The sequence below is a fragment of the Dendrobates tinctorius genome, unplaced genomic scaffold, assembly GCF_039654945.1.
Source record: "Dendrobates tinctorius isolate UK_male_01 unplaced genomic scaffold, ASM3965494v1 ptg000158l, whole genome shotgun sequence".
NCBI classification, from domain to species: Eukaryota; Metazoa; Chordata; class Amphibia; order Anura; family Dendrobatidae; genus Dendrobates; species Dendrobates tinctorius.
The window spans coordinates 8,255,203-8,272,900 of record NW_027361825.1 but is presented as its reverse complement, the minus strand read 5'-3'; the positions used below and the strand labels follow the sequence as shown (position 1 = coordinate 8,272,900).

The 17,698-nt window shown below is 47.4% G+C and overlaps 1 protein-coding gene across 6 annotated transcripts in view; it reads left to right on the top strand.

Moving 5' to 3' along the window:
• Positions 1-17,698, top strand: part of LOC141051811 (uncharacterized) — a 646,796-nt gene that overhangs the window by 186,462 nt on the left and 442,636 nt on the right. For all 6 annotated transcript variants that reach the window (XM_073548842.1, XM_073548843.1, XM_073548841.1 and 3 more), the window contains exons 22-23: positions 14,488-14,574; positions 15,106-15,153. In XM_073548842.1, the coding sequence (XP_073404943.1) occupies positions 14,488-14,574; positions 15,106-15,153 (135 nt within the window). The remainder of the gene's footprint in view (positions 1-14,487; positions 14,575-15,105; positions 15,154-17,698) is intronic.

Genomic DNA, 17,698 nt, shown 5'->3' with positions numbered 1-17,698 from the left:
GGTACCTGTGCTAGAAAGCACTACCAAGGACCAGCTGACGGTGCTGGACCTCGGATACCGAGATGGAGGCACCTAGGCCAAAGGCTCTGGCGAGAACCAGCAGACAGTGCTGGAACCCGGGTGGGTAGCAGAAGGTACCCATTCAAAGCAAAGTAGCCAGGCCGCAAGCCGGCCGCAGTTACCGAAAGCCACAGTCCTACAGGGGGTCCATGTCCCATTGGCAATACGGATCCAGCCTTCAGTGCCGCAAGACGACAGGACAACGGATTGGTGGCATAGTGACCTTGACACTACCCGGAAACAGCAGGCGTGCTGGAACCAGGCTGGGCAACAGGGAGTCCCCGTGCCAAAGACACTGCCGAGCACCAACTGGCGTTGTTGGAGCCCAGGGACAATCATGGTGTAGGCCGAGGCCTACTTGGTGGTAGTTTTAGATTGTTTGTAGGCTACAACAGACTGTCAACGTGCTCCAATTAGGCATCTGTCTCCACTCTGTTTCCAGGATTTCACGTGACTACCAACACCGCCAGTTTATGCGTACAGTAGCCGTCTGCCCAATCCACACGTGTTCCTGTGTTACTGGTGTTCTGTAATGTCAGCAGATCCCCTGATGTTTGTCTGCCAATGTCTCCTGCTCTGTCCACATTCCCACCACTTGCAGTGGGAAGGTGGACAGCGCAGGAGACAGTGCCGGACACACATTGGGGGATCAGCTCACGTTACAGAACACCAGGAACACAGGAACAAGTGTGGAATGCATGGACGGCAACTGTGAGCAGGAACTGGCAGTGTTGGAGGTCAGGGGAAATACTAGAGACAGAGTGGAGACAGAGGCCAAATCAGAGAATGTTTAAATCTGAAGTAGTTACAATTTGGAGGCAGCAGCAGTTTGCCCTCCACACAGCAGGGGATCAGCTGACATTACCGAACCCCACTTTCACATGAACGAGTGTGTTTTTCTGTGTGGACAGCACTTCCGAGCACCAACTAGCGTTGTTGGAACCCAGGGACAATCATGGTGCAGGCCGAGGCCTACTAGGAGCCAGGTGTAAAGCTGAGGTATTTTGACTTTGGAGGGAGCAGGACACTTTGCCCTCCACACAGCAGGGGATCAGTTCACGTTACTGACCCCTACTTTCACATGAACGAGTGTGTTTTTCTGTGTGGACAGCACTTCTGAGCACCAACTTGTGTTGTTGGAGCCCAGGGAGAACCAGGGTGCAGGCCGAGGCCTACTTGGTGGTAGTTTTAGATTGTTTGTAGGCTACAACAGACTGTCAACGTGCTCCAATTAGGCATCTGTCTCCACTCTGTTTCCAGGATTTCACGTGACTACCAACACCGCCAGTTTATGCGTACAGTAGCCGTCTGCCCAATCCACACGTGTTCCTGTGTTACTGGTGTTCTGTAATGTCAGCAGATCCCCTGATGTTTGTCTGCCAATGTCTCCTGCTCTGTCCACATTCCCACCACTTGCAGTGGGAAGGTGGACAGCGCAGGAGACAGTGCCGGACACACATTGGGGATCAGCTCATGTTACAGAACACCAGGAACACAGGAACAAGTGTGGAATGCGTGGACGGCAACTGTGAGCAGGAACTGGCGGTGTTGGAGGTCAGGGGAAATACTAGAGACAGAGTGGAGACAGAGGCCAAATCAGAGAATGTTTAAATCTGAAGTAGTTACAATTTGGAGGCAGCAGCAGTTTGCCCTCCACACAGCAGGGGATCAGCTGACGTTACCGAACCCCACTTTCACATGAACGAGTGTGTTTTTCTGTGTGGACAGCACTTCCGAGCACCAACTAGCGTTGTTGGAACCCAGGGACAATCATGGTGCAGGCCGAGGCCTACTAGGAGCCAGGTGTAAAGCTGAGGTATTTTGACTTTGGAGGGAGCAGGACACTTTGCCCTCCACACAGCAGGGGATCAGCTGACGTTACCGAACCCCACTTTCACATGAACGAGTGTTTTTCTGTGTGGACAGCACTTCCGAGCACCAACTAGCATTGTTGGAACCCAGGGACAATCATGGTGCAGGCCGAGGCCTACTAGGAGCCAGGTGTAAAGCTGAGGTATTTTGACTTTGGAGGGAGCAGGACACTTTGCCCTCCACACAGCAGGGGATCAGCTGACGTTACTGACCCCCACTTTCACATGAACGAGTGTGTTTTTCTGTGTGGACAGCACTTCTGAGCACCAACTAGCGTTGTTGGAGCCCAGGGAGAACCAGGGTGCAGGCCGAGGCCTACTTGGTGGCAGTTTTAGATTGTTTGTAGGCTACAACAGACTGTCAACGTGCTCCAATTAGGCATCTGTCTCCACTCTGTTTCCAGGATTTCACGTGACTACCAACACCGCCATTTTATGCGTACAGTAGCCGTCTGCCCAATCCACACGTGTTCCTGTGTTACTGGTGTTCTGTAATGTCAGCAGATCCCCTGATGTTTGTCTGCCAATGTCTCCTGCTCTGTCCACATTCCCACCACTTGCAGTGGGAAGGTGGACAGCGCAGGAGACAGTGCCGGACACACATTGGGGGATCAGCTCATGTTACAGAACACCAGGAACACAGGAACAAGTGTGGAATGCGTGGACGGCAACTGTGAGCAGGAACTGGCGGTGTTGGAGGTCAGGGGAAATACTAGAGACAGAGTGGAGACAGAGGCCAAATCAGAGAATGTTTAAATCTGAAGTAGTTACAATTTGGAGGCAGCAGCAGTTTGCCCTCCACACAGCAGGGGATCAGCTGACGTTACCGAACCCCAATTTCACATGAACGAGTGTGTTTTTCTGTGTGGACAGCACTTCCGATCACCAACTGGCGGTGTCGGAGCCCAGGGAAAATCAGGTAGTAGGCCGAGGCCTACTTGGTGGCAGTTTGCGATTGTTTCTAGACTACTACTAACTGTCAACGTACTCCAATTAGGCCTCTGTCTTCACTCTGTTTCGAGTATTTCCTCTGGCTTCCAACCACGCCAGTTGCTGCTCTGAAATGCTGTCTGCACAATCCACACTTGTTCCTGTGTTACTGGGGTTCTGTAACAGCAGCTTCTCCCTAGAGGTGAGTCAGGCAATGTCTCCTGCTCTGTCCACATTTCCACTACAAGTAGTGGGAATGTAGACAAAGCAGGAGACATTGCCATGCTCAACTCTGGAGATGAGCAGATGTTACAGGACCCAGGTACCACAGGAACAAGTGTGGATTGTGCAGACGGCACTTGAGAGCAGAAACAGGCGGTGTTGTAGGCCGGAGGAAATACTCAAAACAGAGTGGAGACAGAGGGCAAATCAGAGAACATATTAAATCAGAGGTAGTCAGAAGTTGTAGGCAGCAGGAGAGTTTGCCGTACACACAGCAGGGGATCAGCTGACGTTACCGAACCCCACTTACACATGAGCGAGTGTTTTGTCTGTGCGGACAGCACTTCCGAGCACCAACTGGCGTTGCTGTAGCCCAGGAAATAAAGTTCAGGTCATAGAAACATGAACACAACAGGAGACCTGGATCCTGTTGCCAGCCAATTATTTATTCTGGAAGAGGACTGGCAAATTCAGGTGAGATCCAGGCCTTGTTCATTTTCACAAAAGTAAGCCGGTCAACATTATCGGCGGATAGTCGCGTGCGACGGTCTGTTACCACACCACCTGCAGCACTAAAGACACGTTCCGATAATACACTGGCAGCAGGGCAAGCCAGCACCTCCAATGCATACTGGCAAAGCTCTGGCCATGTATCCAGCTTAGAGACCCAATACTTGAATGGGGAAGAGCCGTCTGGGAGAACACTAACAGGGCACGACAAGTAGTCTGTCACTATCTGACGGAAACGTTGCCTCCTGCTGACTGGAGCCGTCTGTGATGGTGTAGCCGTTTGTGGCGGTCCCACAAAACTTTTCCACATTTGGGCCATACTGGCCTTGCCTTGTCCTGCGGCACTGCCTCTGCTACCTCTTTGTGCAGAGCTTCCTCCACTGCCTCTACCCACATGGCTGCTTTGAAAAGCACTACCAGCAACACTTGTGGGGGGAATGGAGAACATGATGGCCTGCACAAGTGTTTCTTGGTACTCCCGCATTTTTCGCTCCCGGTTCAACTGTGGTATGAGGCTTTGTAAGTTGTCCCGGTAGCGAGGATCTAGGAGGGTGTACACCCAATAATCAGCCGTGTGGAGAATGTTGGCGATGCAGCGGTCATTTAACAAGCACTGCAGCATGAAATCAACCATGTGCTGCAGACTGCCAACTGGACCGGAAACGCTGTCCCCAGCTTGAGGCAGCATCTCTGCCTGCTCAGCATCACCCCACCCTCGCTGTACACACTGACTACTAGAGCCTTGTCTACCTCCCTCCTCTGGAGAGATGTGTTCCTCCTCCTCCATTGACTCCTCGTCATCCTCCTCACTAAGTGTCCCCTGCCTGGGCCTTTGTGTGGAAGCACGTTGCGCAGACTTGCCAGAAGCAGATGGCATTTCTGACTGCTCATCCTCGACCTCTTCAAAAACCTCCTCACTTAGTGCTTGTAAGGTTTTTTGAAGCAGACAGATGAGGGGGACAGTCATGCTGATTAGTGCATCATCTACACTGGCCATCCACGTGGAGTCATCGAAGGAATGCAAAACTTGGCAGATGTCCCTCATAGTGGCCCACTCAGTGGTGGTGAAGTGTGTCCGGCGCACAGTGCGACTTGTTTGCGCCTGATGCAGCTGGTACTCCATTACTGCTGCCTGCTGCTCACACAACCGCTCCAACATATGTAACATTGAATTCCACCTGATGGGGAGGTCACATATGATGCGATGCTCTGGCAGGCGGAATCGGCGTTGCAGAGATGCAATGCGCGATCTTGCCATGCTGGAACGCCACAAGTGAGCACACTCTAGGCGAACCTTGTGCAGCAGTGCATCAAGATCCGGATAGTCCCTCAGAAAGCTCTGCACGACCAAATTGAGCACGTGTGCCAGACATGGTATGTGAGTGAGGTTGCCTAGGCCCAGAGCTGCCACTAGATTTCGGCCATTGTCACTCACTACCAAACCTGGCTGGAGATTCGCTGGCACAAACCACACATCGCTCTCCTGCTTGATGGCATTCCAGAGCTCCTGTGCTGTGTGGCTCAGATTCCCCAAAGAAATTAATTTAAGGACGGCCTGTTGACGTTTGGCCACACCTGTGCTCATATCTGGCCTAACAGGCTCACGCAGTGCTGATTCCGAGGAACTAGAGTAGGAGGAGGACTCAATATGTACAGACTGCATTCCTGCAATCCTTGGAGTTGGCAGAATACGTACAGAGCCACTCTCCAGATCTGTACACGGCTCCACAACATTGACCCAATGGGCAGTGAGGGAAAGGTATCGTCCCTGTCTATGGCTACTGGTCCACGCATCGGTGGTCAGGTGGACCTTGCTACTGATGGCATTTAGTAGCGCATTTTTAATTTTTCCCTCCACATGCTTTTGCAGGGCAGGGACAGCTTGCCTGCTGAAATAAAAGCGGCTGGGCACATTGTATTGTGGAACTGCCAATGACATAAAGTTCCGGAATGTGTCAGTCTCCACCAGCCTGAATGACAGCATCTCAAGGGCCAGTAGTTTGGCAATGCCGGCATTCAGAGCCAGTGCTCGGGGATGGTTTGCCGAGTATGGCCGCTTTTTCTCCCATGCCTGTGCTACCGATTGCTGGTGAGTGGCCTGGGAGTGTGCTGATGACTGCGAACGTGGTTCAGTGGGTGGAATTTCACTGGGTCTCTGGACAACAGTGGCAGTGGTTCTTCCATGGCGTTCCAGTGAGGAAGCCGAACCAGCTGTGTGTGAGCTGGAGGAAGAGGCCCCAACACGAGCTGAAGAGGTGGTAGGTGCTGCTGAAGGTTGGCCTACATCTTCAGTGTGTCTGTGTAACTCCACCTCGTGCTTGGTACGCACATGTTTCCACATATTTGTGGTATTGAGGTTGGTCACATTTTTCCCTCGTTTCACTTTCTGATGACACAGCTTGCATTTGACAAAGCAAATGTCATCTGCAACTGTGTCAAAAAAAGACCACGCACTGCAAGTCCTGGGAGCGCCCGTTTTGTGTTTTGGAAGAGGATTGCTCCTCACGGGTGCCAAAGTGGAGGCTACAGGCAACCAAGTCTGCCCCCGCCCTCTCCCTCCTCTTTTGGCCGTTCGGGGAATCTCTTCCTCAGAGCTGCTCCCACCACCTTCCTGTGGCTGATGCCATGATGGGTCAAGGCCCTCATCATCTCCACTCCCCTCTTCAAGCACCGGCTGGTCCTGGGTTGTCTCGCCAGCACCGTACGCACCAGAAATTGGCAACTGAGTCTCATCATCATCTGATGCATACTGAGGTGTGCTGACCATAGGCACTGGCCCACCCGCCTCTTCAGATTCAGAGGGACAAAGCAGTTGCGCATCACTGCATACTCCCTCTTCTTCACGCTCTAGAATGCTGCTTGGCTGGCCACCTCTTTCCAAGCCAACAGATTCTGAGAACAGAAGTAAAGATTGAGATGGCTCCTGTCCAGGGCTCTCAGACTGCCTGGGCAATTTGGCAGGTGGTGAAGAGACAGATGGTTGCTCTTCAGTGCTCTGGCCTTGGGAGGATGCGGAAGTCATTGAAGTGGATGCATTAGCTGCCATCCATCCGACAACGGCTTCAATTTGTTCGTCACGCAGCAGTGGGGTACGGCGAGGTCCTACAAAGCTGCGCATGAAGGACTGTTGCCTGGTAAAAGTGGGGGATGCCGGGTCACTGGTGGCCGCAGCAGATACCGAATCCCCACGTCCTCTCCCTGCTGAATCCCCCCGTCCTCTCCCTGCTGAAACTCCACGGCCACGACCACGTGCCTTACTCCCTGCCTTCTTCATCTTGGTAGACTGATAAAGATAGGCAGAAAAGTAAAAAAGGGGTGGCTTAGTGTTCTTATTCCTGAACACCTGCTAACCAGTATAAGAAACACTAATTTGGCTAAGAGTGTGTGTACTACACTTTAATATGATCTAATGTGGCCTAGACAACTGTAAAGTGGAGTGTTTGGTGAACTTTATTTCCTTTTTTTTGGGTGGGAGGAAAGGAAAGGATGTGACCAAAGTCTGAAAGCTATAGTATCACAAACTTTTTGGAGCGATTACAATGCAGGAAGCTAACCTACAATGCAATTGATGAGGCTCCAAAAAATAGGGTGATACTAGCCTGGCTGGCCCTGAAGGGCACAAGCCAGCAAAAAGGCTCCTCTATCTAATCCTATATAGTGTTTGCAACCAACCAATGACAATGGATGCGGTTGGAAGCACACTAATATAGGAGCAAAAATCTGGCTAAATTAGCTGCAAAAAAGGACTATGTATGAGGCAGTGACGCACGCTGAGCGGACTACAGCTAGCGGTGGCTGTAGAACACACTGCAACGTGAGCTGCACTCACACACAGAGAGACCTATCAGACAGCCAAAAACAGTGCAGAGAAATGGGCTATAGCACTGAAAGGCTGCTGAAAGGCTCCGCTGTTCACTCCTTTAGTGTTTGCAACCAACGTATATGGATACGTATGGAAGCACACTATACAGGAGAGAAAAAAAGCAGCAATAAAAGAAAAATGTGTATGAGGCAGAGACACACGCTGGCCGGCCTACAAGCAGACGTGCCTGCAGGACACACTACACAGCGTGGGTCTGCACTCACACAGCCCTTGCAGACAGCTGTGAAAACAGCGCTGCTAGGGAAAAGCAAGCTACAGTGGTGGTTTATGTAGCCTGGGTTAAGCACTATATGTTTTGTGGAATCGCTATTTCTAACTGTCCCTCACAGTCTTCAACAGCAGCCTGTCCCTAACTGAATTCACAGCAGAGTGACCAGAAATGGCGGCTGCAGCGCTTTTTATAGTGCATCATGACATCATTTCAGCAGCCAATCACAGCCATGCCAGTAGTTAACATGCCTACATGCCTAACAGGATATGCCCACACTTCTGAGGATCCCCATTGGCTGAATCAAATCGAGCGGGCTCCTAGCATTATGGGAACTTCCGATTCCGGTATTCGATATGAAAAAAGTATCGGAACTAAGTATCGGAATTCCGATACAGCTAATATCGGCCGATACCCGATACTTGCGGTATCGGAATGCTCAACACTATAGTTGAGTCATATATATATATATATATATATTATTTTTTTTTTTTTTTTTTTTTTTAAAGACAATTCCTGCTCTTTATGCAACATTTTCAATTCCTGAACAACCTCTTTTAATTTGGACACAAAAGACAATCATGTATAAAAAACACTTCAGCTTCTGAATATAACAATAACTCTTTTTTGTCAAGAATTTCTTGTAAAGCACCGATCTCGTGTCCAGGTCTATTTTACAGTGAACACTTTATAGCATTTAGTTTCCATAGTTATATTACAGTAATTGAAGAGTGTTCTGCGCCATCTAGTGGTTTAATTTAGATGATATTACTACTGATACTGATGGTACAGCTGTACCGGACCTGGAACGACAATAACAATGAGCCATGACGTGTAGTGATGTGCTAGAGCTAAGAAATCAAGCCATGAAACCACATCTACAATAGAATAATAATAATAATAATAATAATAATAACCTTTATTTACATAGCTCCAACATATTCCGCAGCGCTTTACAGTATAACAGTTTCAAAACACAAGTCATAAGTAACAACGTTAACAATACAATAATTAAAGTAAAATAAGATGCCCCTGCTCGTGAGAGCTTACAATCTACAATGAGGTCGGGGAGATACAAAGTACAGGTGTGTATTTACAATGATGCATTTACAATGATGGTCCAGCCATCTTTAGAAGGTGGGCGATGGAGATAGTGAATGGGCTACACACGCACACTTACACATAAAATTACTTTGATTAGTGAACGTGATAGGCTGCTCTGAACAGATGTTTTTTGAGGGAGCACCTAAAACTGTGCAAATTGTGGATAGTCCTAATTTCTTGGGGTAGAGCATTCCAGAGGATTGGCGCAGCGTGGGAGAAGTCTTGGAGTCGGGAGTGGGAGGTGCGGATTAGTGCAGAGGTTAGTCGAAAGTCTTTTGCAGAGCGCAGCGGTCGGCTAGGCCGATATACAGAAATGAGGAAGGAGATGTAGGGGGGTGCCGCACTGTGGAGAGCTTTGTGGGTGAGAACAAGTAGTTCGAATTGGATCCTATAATGAATGGGCAGCCAGTGTAACAATTGGCGAAGAGCGGACGCATCCGAGTACCGATTAGCCAGATGGATGACCCTGGCTGCTGCATTAAGTATGGACTGGAGAGGGGAAAGTCGAGTAATGGGGAGGCCAATTAATAGAGCGTTGCAGTAATCCAGGCGGGAGTGGATCAATGCAGCAGTGAGGGTTTTGGTTGTTTCCATGGTGAGAAAAGGGCAAATTCTGGAGATGTTCTTTAGGTGTAAGCGGCACGAGCGTGCAAGAGATTGTATATGGGATGTGAAGGAGAGATTGGTGTCAAACATAACGCCCAGATAGCGTGCCTACTGCCGGGGTGTTATTATGGTGTCACCCACGGAGAGGGAAATGTCAGATTTAGGGAGGTTAGTAGACGGCGGGAGCAGAAGAAGTTCAGTTTTTGAGACGTTGAATTTCAGATACAGAGCGGACATGATGTTGGAGACTGCGGACAGACAGTCACTGGCGTTCTGCAGTACAGCGGGGGTTAGGTCGGGGGATGACGTGTATAGTTGTGTGTCATCAGCATAAAGATGATACTGAAAGCCAAATCTGCTGATGGTCTTTCCAATTGGGGCCCTGTAGAGAGAGAAGAGAAGGGGGCCAAGGACTGAGCCCTGAGGTACCCCGACAACGAGAGGAAGAGGAGATGAAGTGGAGCCAGCGAACAAAACACTAAAGGAGCGGTCAGAGAGATAGGAAGAGAACCAGGACAGATTGATGTCCCTAATGCCTAGTGACTGGAGCCTATGGAGTAGGAGACGGTGGTCAACAGTGTCGAAAGCTGCAGAGAGGTCGAGAAGAATGAGCAGAGAGTGTTCACCATTACATTTTGCTGTCAGAAGGTCATTGGTAACTTTGATGAGTGCAGTTTCAGTTGAATGTAGGGGTCAGAAGCCAGACTGTGAAGGGTCTAGGAGGGAGTGAGTGGAGAGGTAACGGGTAAGGCGGGAGTAGACTAGGCGCTCCAAAAGTTTAGAGATGAAGGGGAGATTGGAAACTGGTCTGTAGTTGTTTGTGCAGGATGGGTCGAGAGCAGGTTTCTTTAATAATGGAGTAATGATAGAGTGTTTGAAGGAGGATAGGAAAATGCCCGAGGAGAGGCAGAGATTAAAGATTGTAGTTAGGTGAGTTGTGACGACTGGAGAGAGACACTGGAGGAGATGTGAGGGAATGGGGTCGGTAGTGCATGTAGTCGGACGAGAAGAAGAGAGGAGTCTGGAGACTTCTGTGATGGGATCAAATGTAGAAAGTGATCCGGGGGAAATGCAGGTAGGGAAGGGAATCACAGCACTTGGTAGTTGGGAGCAGATTTCCTGACGGATATTATCTATTTTCTCTATAAAATGGGAGGCCAGGTCATCTGCACAAATGTCTGAGATAGGAGCTTGTGCTTTTGGCCTGAGGAGGGAGTGAAAGGTGTCAAAAAGTTTCTTGGGGTTGTTGGCTAGTGAGGAGATCAGTGTGGTGAAGTAGGTCTGTTTGGCGAGGTGAAGGGCAGAGTTGTAGGTTCTTAACATAAATTTGAAGTGGATGAAGTCTTCTGGTGTGTGGGTTTTTCTCCATCGGCGTTCAGCACTCCTAGAGCATCGCTGGAGAAATTGAGTTTGCAATGTGAGCCAGGGCTGTTTTACTCTGTGTTTGGAGCTTCTGAGGGTGAAGGGCGCTACCTGGTCAAGGGTGCTTCTAAGAGTGTTGTTGTAGTGATGAACAGCCAGATCAGGACAGGAAAAAGAGGAGATTGGGGACAGGGAAGGTTGTAGGGAGTCTGAAAGTGTCTGAGGGTTAATGGCTTGTAGATTTCTGAATGTGTGATAGGTAGGAGTGTGCTGGGGTGGGCGAGGATTTGTGAGCGTGAAGGAGAGAATGTTGTGGTCAGAGAGGGAAAGCAGAGAGTTATTTTGGTAGGAGATTGAGCAAAGTTGGAGAAATACCAGGTCAAGGGTGTTACCGTCCTTGTGTGTCTCAGAGGTTGAGAACTGTGAGAGGCCAAGAGAAGTGGTTAGTGATAGAAGCTGGGATGCAGATGTGGAATTGAGGCTGTTAATGGGGATGGGGAATAGAAGAAATGCGCCGGTTCATGAATGTGCAAAACTTGGGATTAATGCAGGATCAGTCTTGGTCCTCTCTTGAGACTGTGCAGAAGATACAGACAGACCTATAAAAACAGTTTTCTGCACTCTTATCAGGTTCTTCACTTAGCATTACAAAGGATTAACAGTCTCTGCAATGCCTATGGGAAGCATTGATACTACTAAAAGAGTAACTTCTCTGGGACATTATAGTTGGAGTAGCTAGCATATGGCTTGTCTATGAAACCCTATTTAGAGTTGCTAAGAAACCATTGACAGAGCTGTTATTACACTTATTTTGCTTACTTTTCACTCAAACTCCATTCTGAAAGGGCTGATTCTGCTACTTTCTTCATGCACTTAGAAGAGCTGTTTTGAACTGCAGGTCTAGAAATTATATGTACACCAGTGTGAGCCTCTTCTCCCGCTCCCCATGTTCAGACATTATTTCCAAACTGTCTCTCTGTTGGAGCATGGATGAGGAAGCAGAGGTGCTCACACAGGATTTTAGATATTCGCTACACTTGCAGCTCAAAACATCTGCTCTAAGGCAGTTGTAACAGCCCTTCTTGCATGAAATTTGAGGGAAAAAAAGGAAGCAAGATAAGGAAATGGAGCGCATTATAAAAGTTCTTGAATTTGCAAAAACCAGGTGGCACAACTCATGCCTCAGGGATCGCCATACGGTAACATCTCTATCTCACGGCAAGCATTTATTTCCTCTTTGCCTATGACTGTTCCCCATATGTCACAAGTGCTCACGAGTGGTTAACTTAGACCTTCTCACTTGTCCCCTGCAACTGACCACTAACATGAGAAATCAGGGCCTATAATAATCGATGCTATGCATCTGGGTGTAACTAGAGGTCCCCAAATACAGGTATGCGTAACAACCCTGCCGGCATCACTGCATGGCCTCCCATTCCCCACCTGCCTTACTCACTACTCCAGGTCATGCTGTGCATTCTGTCTGCTGCCGGCTCCATGCTGTATGCCTTTTGCCTCCTGCCTGCTCTCTGCATACTTCCTGGCTGTGTGAATAGGGGGGTGGCGCTGGTACTCTCTGGTTCTTATAGAATCAGTGTGCACCTGCCTATGGTGTTCCCAGCCAAGTACTAAGGGGCCTCTAGTATTTAGGGAAGCCCCACCCCATGTAAGCTGCCTGAGCAACGCCTTTACTCAGTCAGTGTCTTGCTGCTGAGTTGCCAGGTCCTGTCCTGTCTCTGCCTGCTCTGGGGCATCAAACCCAGATCTGTTTCCGTGTACTTGTGTCATGTTTTCCGCCCACCAGGAGGCAGAATATCCTGGTCTCTGTATCCCTGTCTCTGTGCATTGACTCGTACCTTGCCTTGTCTGAACTCCGTCTTAACCTTTGTCTGTTGGTCTCCTTGTCTGTGGCTCCTTTCCCTGCCGTGTCTATCCTTGTGTCCTCCGTCTGCCTGTGCTCCGCACTCTTGCAGCTCTGCCTGTGCTCCGCACTCTTGTGGCTCTGCCTATGCTCCACACTCTTGCAGTTCCGCCTGTGCTCCAAACTCTTGCGGTTCTGCCTGTGCTCCGCCCAATTGCGGTTCAACTTGTGCTCCGCTTCAGCTGCTGCAGAACCTCTTGCTGCAGCTTCTCTCCGCATACCTTGCAGTTCTGCTTTGCTTCGCCCCTGCTGCTGAAGATCCCCTTGCTGCAGCTCCTCTCCGCATATCTTGCAGTTCCGCGCTATTTCCCTTTTGTAGCTCCTGCTGCAGAACCTCTTGCTGAAAACTGCAGCGCCTCTCCACAGCCTTGCGGTTATACGCTGCTCCGCTCCTTGCGGTTCTTCTCTGCTCCGCAACCCTGCATTTTTGCTTTGCTTCCATTCCGTATCTTGCGAATCCTTGTTCTACCCGTCTGTATTGATTCCTAGTCAGTACTAGTTTCTCCTGTGTGAAGAGCTCTCTACCTGTTTCCTCATTCCCTTCATAACTGTCTATGTTCCCATCCTTCCTGAACCAGTTCCTGCATCTTCTGTGTGAACAGCTCTCTACCTGTTCCCTCATATCCGTCTATGTTCCCATCCTTCCCGAACCAGTTCCTGCACCACAAGTGTGAACAGCCCCCTACCTGTTAACATATTCTACTCGTCCCAGTCCGAGTCTCTGTCCTGTCACTACCGAATCAGTTCCTGTCCCTTCTGCCTCAGCTGTGCCCACCTGCCTGCCAGTGCCTCAGCCGTGCCTGCCTGCCTGCCAGTGCCTCAGCCATGCCCGCCTGCCTGCCAGTGCCTCAGCTGTGCCTGCCTGCCAGTGTCTCAGCCGTGCCCGCCTGCCTACCAGTATCTCAAGCCGTGCCCGCTAGAGTACCCATCGTGTCCTTTTATATCAGCCTGCACCTGCTAGCAGTATCCTGTCCCTCAGTGGGATCAGCAGTCAAAGCCAGACACCACCCTGGAGTGGCACCTGGCAGCTACCTGCTGCACAAGCCTGATTTCACCATCAGAGGCTCCAGTGATCACCAAGGTAGCTGCTTAGTTACGCCTCTTCCAGGGCAGTCTGGTTTGTGGTCTAGTGGGGCCATACACCCCACGCTCGCGCCAATCAGTCAGGGAACGAGCGTTACAGTATGTGTGCGGTACACCCAATGTTCTTTTACTACAACCCATGCACATATACCCTGCCCGATGAAAGAACTATGCTGGTTTGACTAATTATTTCCCTTTCCCAAATTTTCACCCCCAAACACACCACACACAGTAACTCAAGAGAAAAAGCTAGTTATCACATAAATAACTTTGTGGCAGCACAACCAAGAGTTGAACTTCAACAACATGAAAATGACCATTACATTTCACATAAAATGCAAACATTAAACTTAATGGAGACAAGAAAATCTCCGGGAATTCAATTTTTGCAGATATTCTTTAATTTATCTTGCAAATTTGATTTATGAATAAAAATCGAATGGCTTTTGGATGGTCCATGTGCCGTCCTTTTTTTTCCTCGCACTGTTGGCACTGTTTATGTAAAAAAAAAGCTGCCTGTGTTCTTCTAATTCTGGACAAACTCTTTAACTCATAACCTTTACATTTTGTTTGCTCTAGGTTTTGTCAGTGTTACCTGCTGTTTGGAACAGCTTTATTATCCGTGATTGTTGGCTATTATCTGGAATAGAAAGGGTAGAATAATCTAAAATATCCCATATACTTGTATTAATGATGATATTAATCTCATGTCTCTTCTTTTCGGCAGCCCTGTGTATTTGCTCCCTTGAGGAATGCCCCAACCTTTTACTGATACTGAATATATGTTATCTCCCCCGCTGCAGCAGCTGTCCATGTACGTGATGTTATATACAGTATACAGTAATTTCTTATGCTTGCTATAAATTTCCTAACTTTGATAAAAACTTCTTTAAATTTATTTCTGAGCTAAGGATTTGGAGCTCTGTATCAGGAAAAAAAGAAGCTTTAAAGGGGTTGTCCGGGCTTTTCACATAATCTCAGTACATACCTGGGCTGCATAATTATGACAATAAGTAATTTTTTTACTGAGATTATGTGAAAAGCCCGGACAACCCCTTTAACAACTATGGATATATAAATAAAGTATAGATAGAATAGTTATAAGCGCCTGGACTTCTAAGTGTGTGTGATTGACCACCATAAAGGGAAATCCTAATTTTCGTAAAATAAAAAAAAACTCTTTTCCTTGCATGTTACTATTGGGTGTTTGTTTTTTGTCATTAGGAAGCCTAAAAATGAAAGAAAGAAAAACAAAATGAAACACAGATATAAGACAAACAAAAGCAGAAACATTTATTACTATTCCAATACCTGTAGATTAATAACCTTGCCTTTTTGCCTTCAGCTACGACCACATCCACAACCTCAGCTACAACTACTCCACCTATTACTAGTAAGTTTTGGGTATTTTTCTCATAAAAACTTGAAATTAAAACATAAACTCCCCATTTGTTTAGAATGAGACTTTCTGACTGGATATAGTTTGATTTGTTTTGCTTAATAACTTTTCCTTTTTGGTGCAGCTCTTGATACATCATCATCTCCGTCTATAGTCACGTCAATTCTTACTTCTGGTGAGATTTTGGAAAATTTGTAAAGAATAAAAAAGAGAAAAATAAATGAAATACAATGAAATCCTTAGTGAGACTTACAGATGCCATCTAGAACCACAGAGCACCCAACAACTACAACCATGCCATCTAATAGTACAGAACACCCAACAACTACAACTATGTAATCTACTACAGCAGAACACATAACAACTACAATCATGCCATCTCCTACCACAGAACACCCAACAACTTCATCCACGCCATCTCCTATCACAGAACACCCAACAACTACAAACATGCCATCATGGCACGGAACACCCAACAACTACTACCGTACCATCTAGTATTAAAAAACATCCAAAAAGTACAACCATGGCATCTACTGCCACAGAACACCCAACAACTACAATCATGCCAGCTACTACTAATAGCTGTCTACAAATATCTGAAGGGCTGTCACATTGTAGATGGATCATCTTTATTCTCATTTGCACAAGGAAATACTAGAAGCAATGGGATGAAACTGAATTGGAGGAGACATAGATTAGATATTAGAAAAAACTTTTTGACAGGGTGATCAATGAGTGGAACAGGCTGCCACGAGAGGTGGTGAGTTCTCCTTCAATAGAAGTCCTCAAACAGACGCTGGACAGACATCTGTCTGGGATGATTTAGTGAATCCTGCTTTGAGCAGGGGGTTGGACTAGATGGCCCAGGAAATGTCCCTTCCAACTCTACCATTCTGTGATTCTACTACAGAACATCCAACAACTACAACCATGCCATCTACTACCACAAGACACCCAACAACTATAACCATGGCATCTATTACCACAGAACACCTAACAACTACTGCCATGATATCTACTAGTTCAGAGCACCCAACAAATAGAACCATGCCATCTACTACTACCGAACACACAACTACTACCAAAGCATCTACTACCACGAAACACCCAACAACTACAACCATTGCATCTACTACCACAGAACACTCAACAATGACAACCATGCTATCTACTAGTATAGAACAGCCAGAAACTACAAAAATACCATTTGCTTTCACAGAACACTCAACAACTACAACCATATCATCTACTACCAGAGAACATCCAAAAATTACAACCATACATCTACTACAACAGAACACCCAACTACCACCATGCCATCTACTACAATAGAACACCCAACAACTACAACCATGCCATCTACTACCACAGAACACCCAATAACTACAACCTTGTCAAAAACTACCACAGAACACCCAAGAACTACAACCATGCCATTTACTACCACAGAACACCCAACAACTACAAGAATGCCACCTACTACCACAGAATACCCAACACCTACAATTATGCCATCTACTACCACAGAACACCCAACAACTACAATTATGCCATCTACTACCACAGAATACCTAACAAATACAACCATAGAATCTTTGCTTTCACAGAACACTCAACAACTACAACCATATCATCTACTACCAGAGAACATCCAAAAATTACAACCATACATCTACTACAACAGAACACCCAACTACCACCATGCCATCTACTACAACAGAACACCCAACAACTACAACCATGCCATCTACTACCACAGAACACCCAATAACTACAACCTTGTCAAAAACTACCACAGAACACCCAAGAACTACAACCATGCCATTTACTACCACAGAACACCCAACAACTACAAGAATGCCACCTACTACCACAGAATACCCAACACCTACAGCCATGCCATCTACTACAACAAAATACCCAACAACAACCATGCCATCTACTACCACCATTCTTCGAACAATTACATCCATGCCATTTACTACCGCAGAACACCCAACTATAACCATGCTATCGTCTACCACAGAACACCCAACAATCGCAACTATGAATCTACTACCATGAGATGCCCAACAACTACAACCATGTTATCTATTACCAAGGAACACCTAATAACTACAATCATGTCATCTACTACCAAAGAACGCTTAACAACTACAACCATACCATCTACTACCACAAACACCCAACTACATCCATGCCATTTACTACAGAACACCCAGCAACTGCAACCATGTCATCTATTACCATAAAACACCCAACAAATACAACCATTCCATCCACTACCACAGAACATCCAACAACTACAACTATGTCAAATACTAATACAAAACACCAAACAACTACAACCACTACCACATAACTCCCAACATTTACAACCACACCATCTACTCCTGAAGGTATCTTACTTAGTTTATTAAACTTACCATAGGGTATCGGTTCCTCAGTCTTACTCTCTGGCAGTTTTCCAATTGAAGAGTCCATCCAACAAAATTAATTTTGGAATCAAACTATTGCAACGGAAACTAGCAACCTG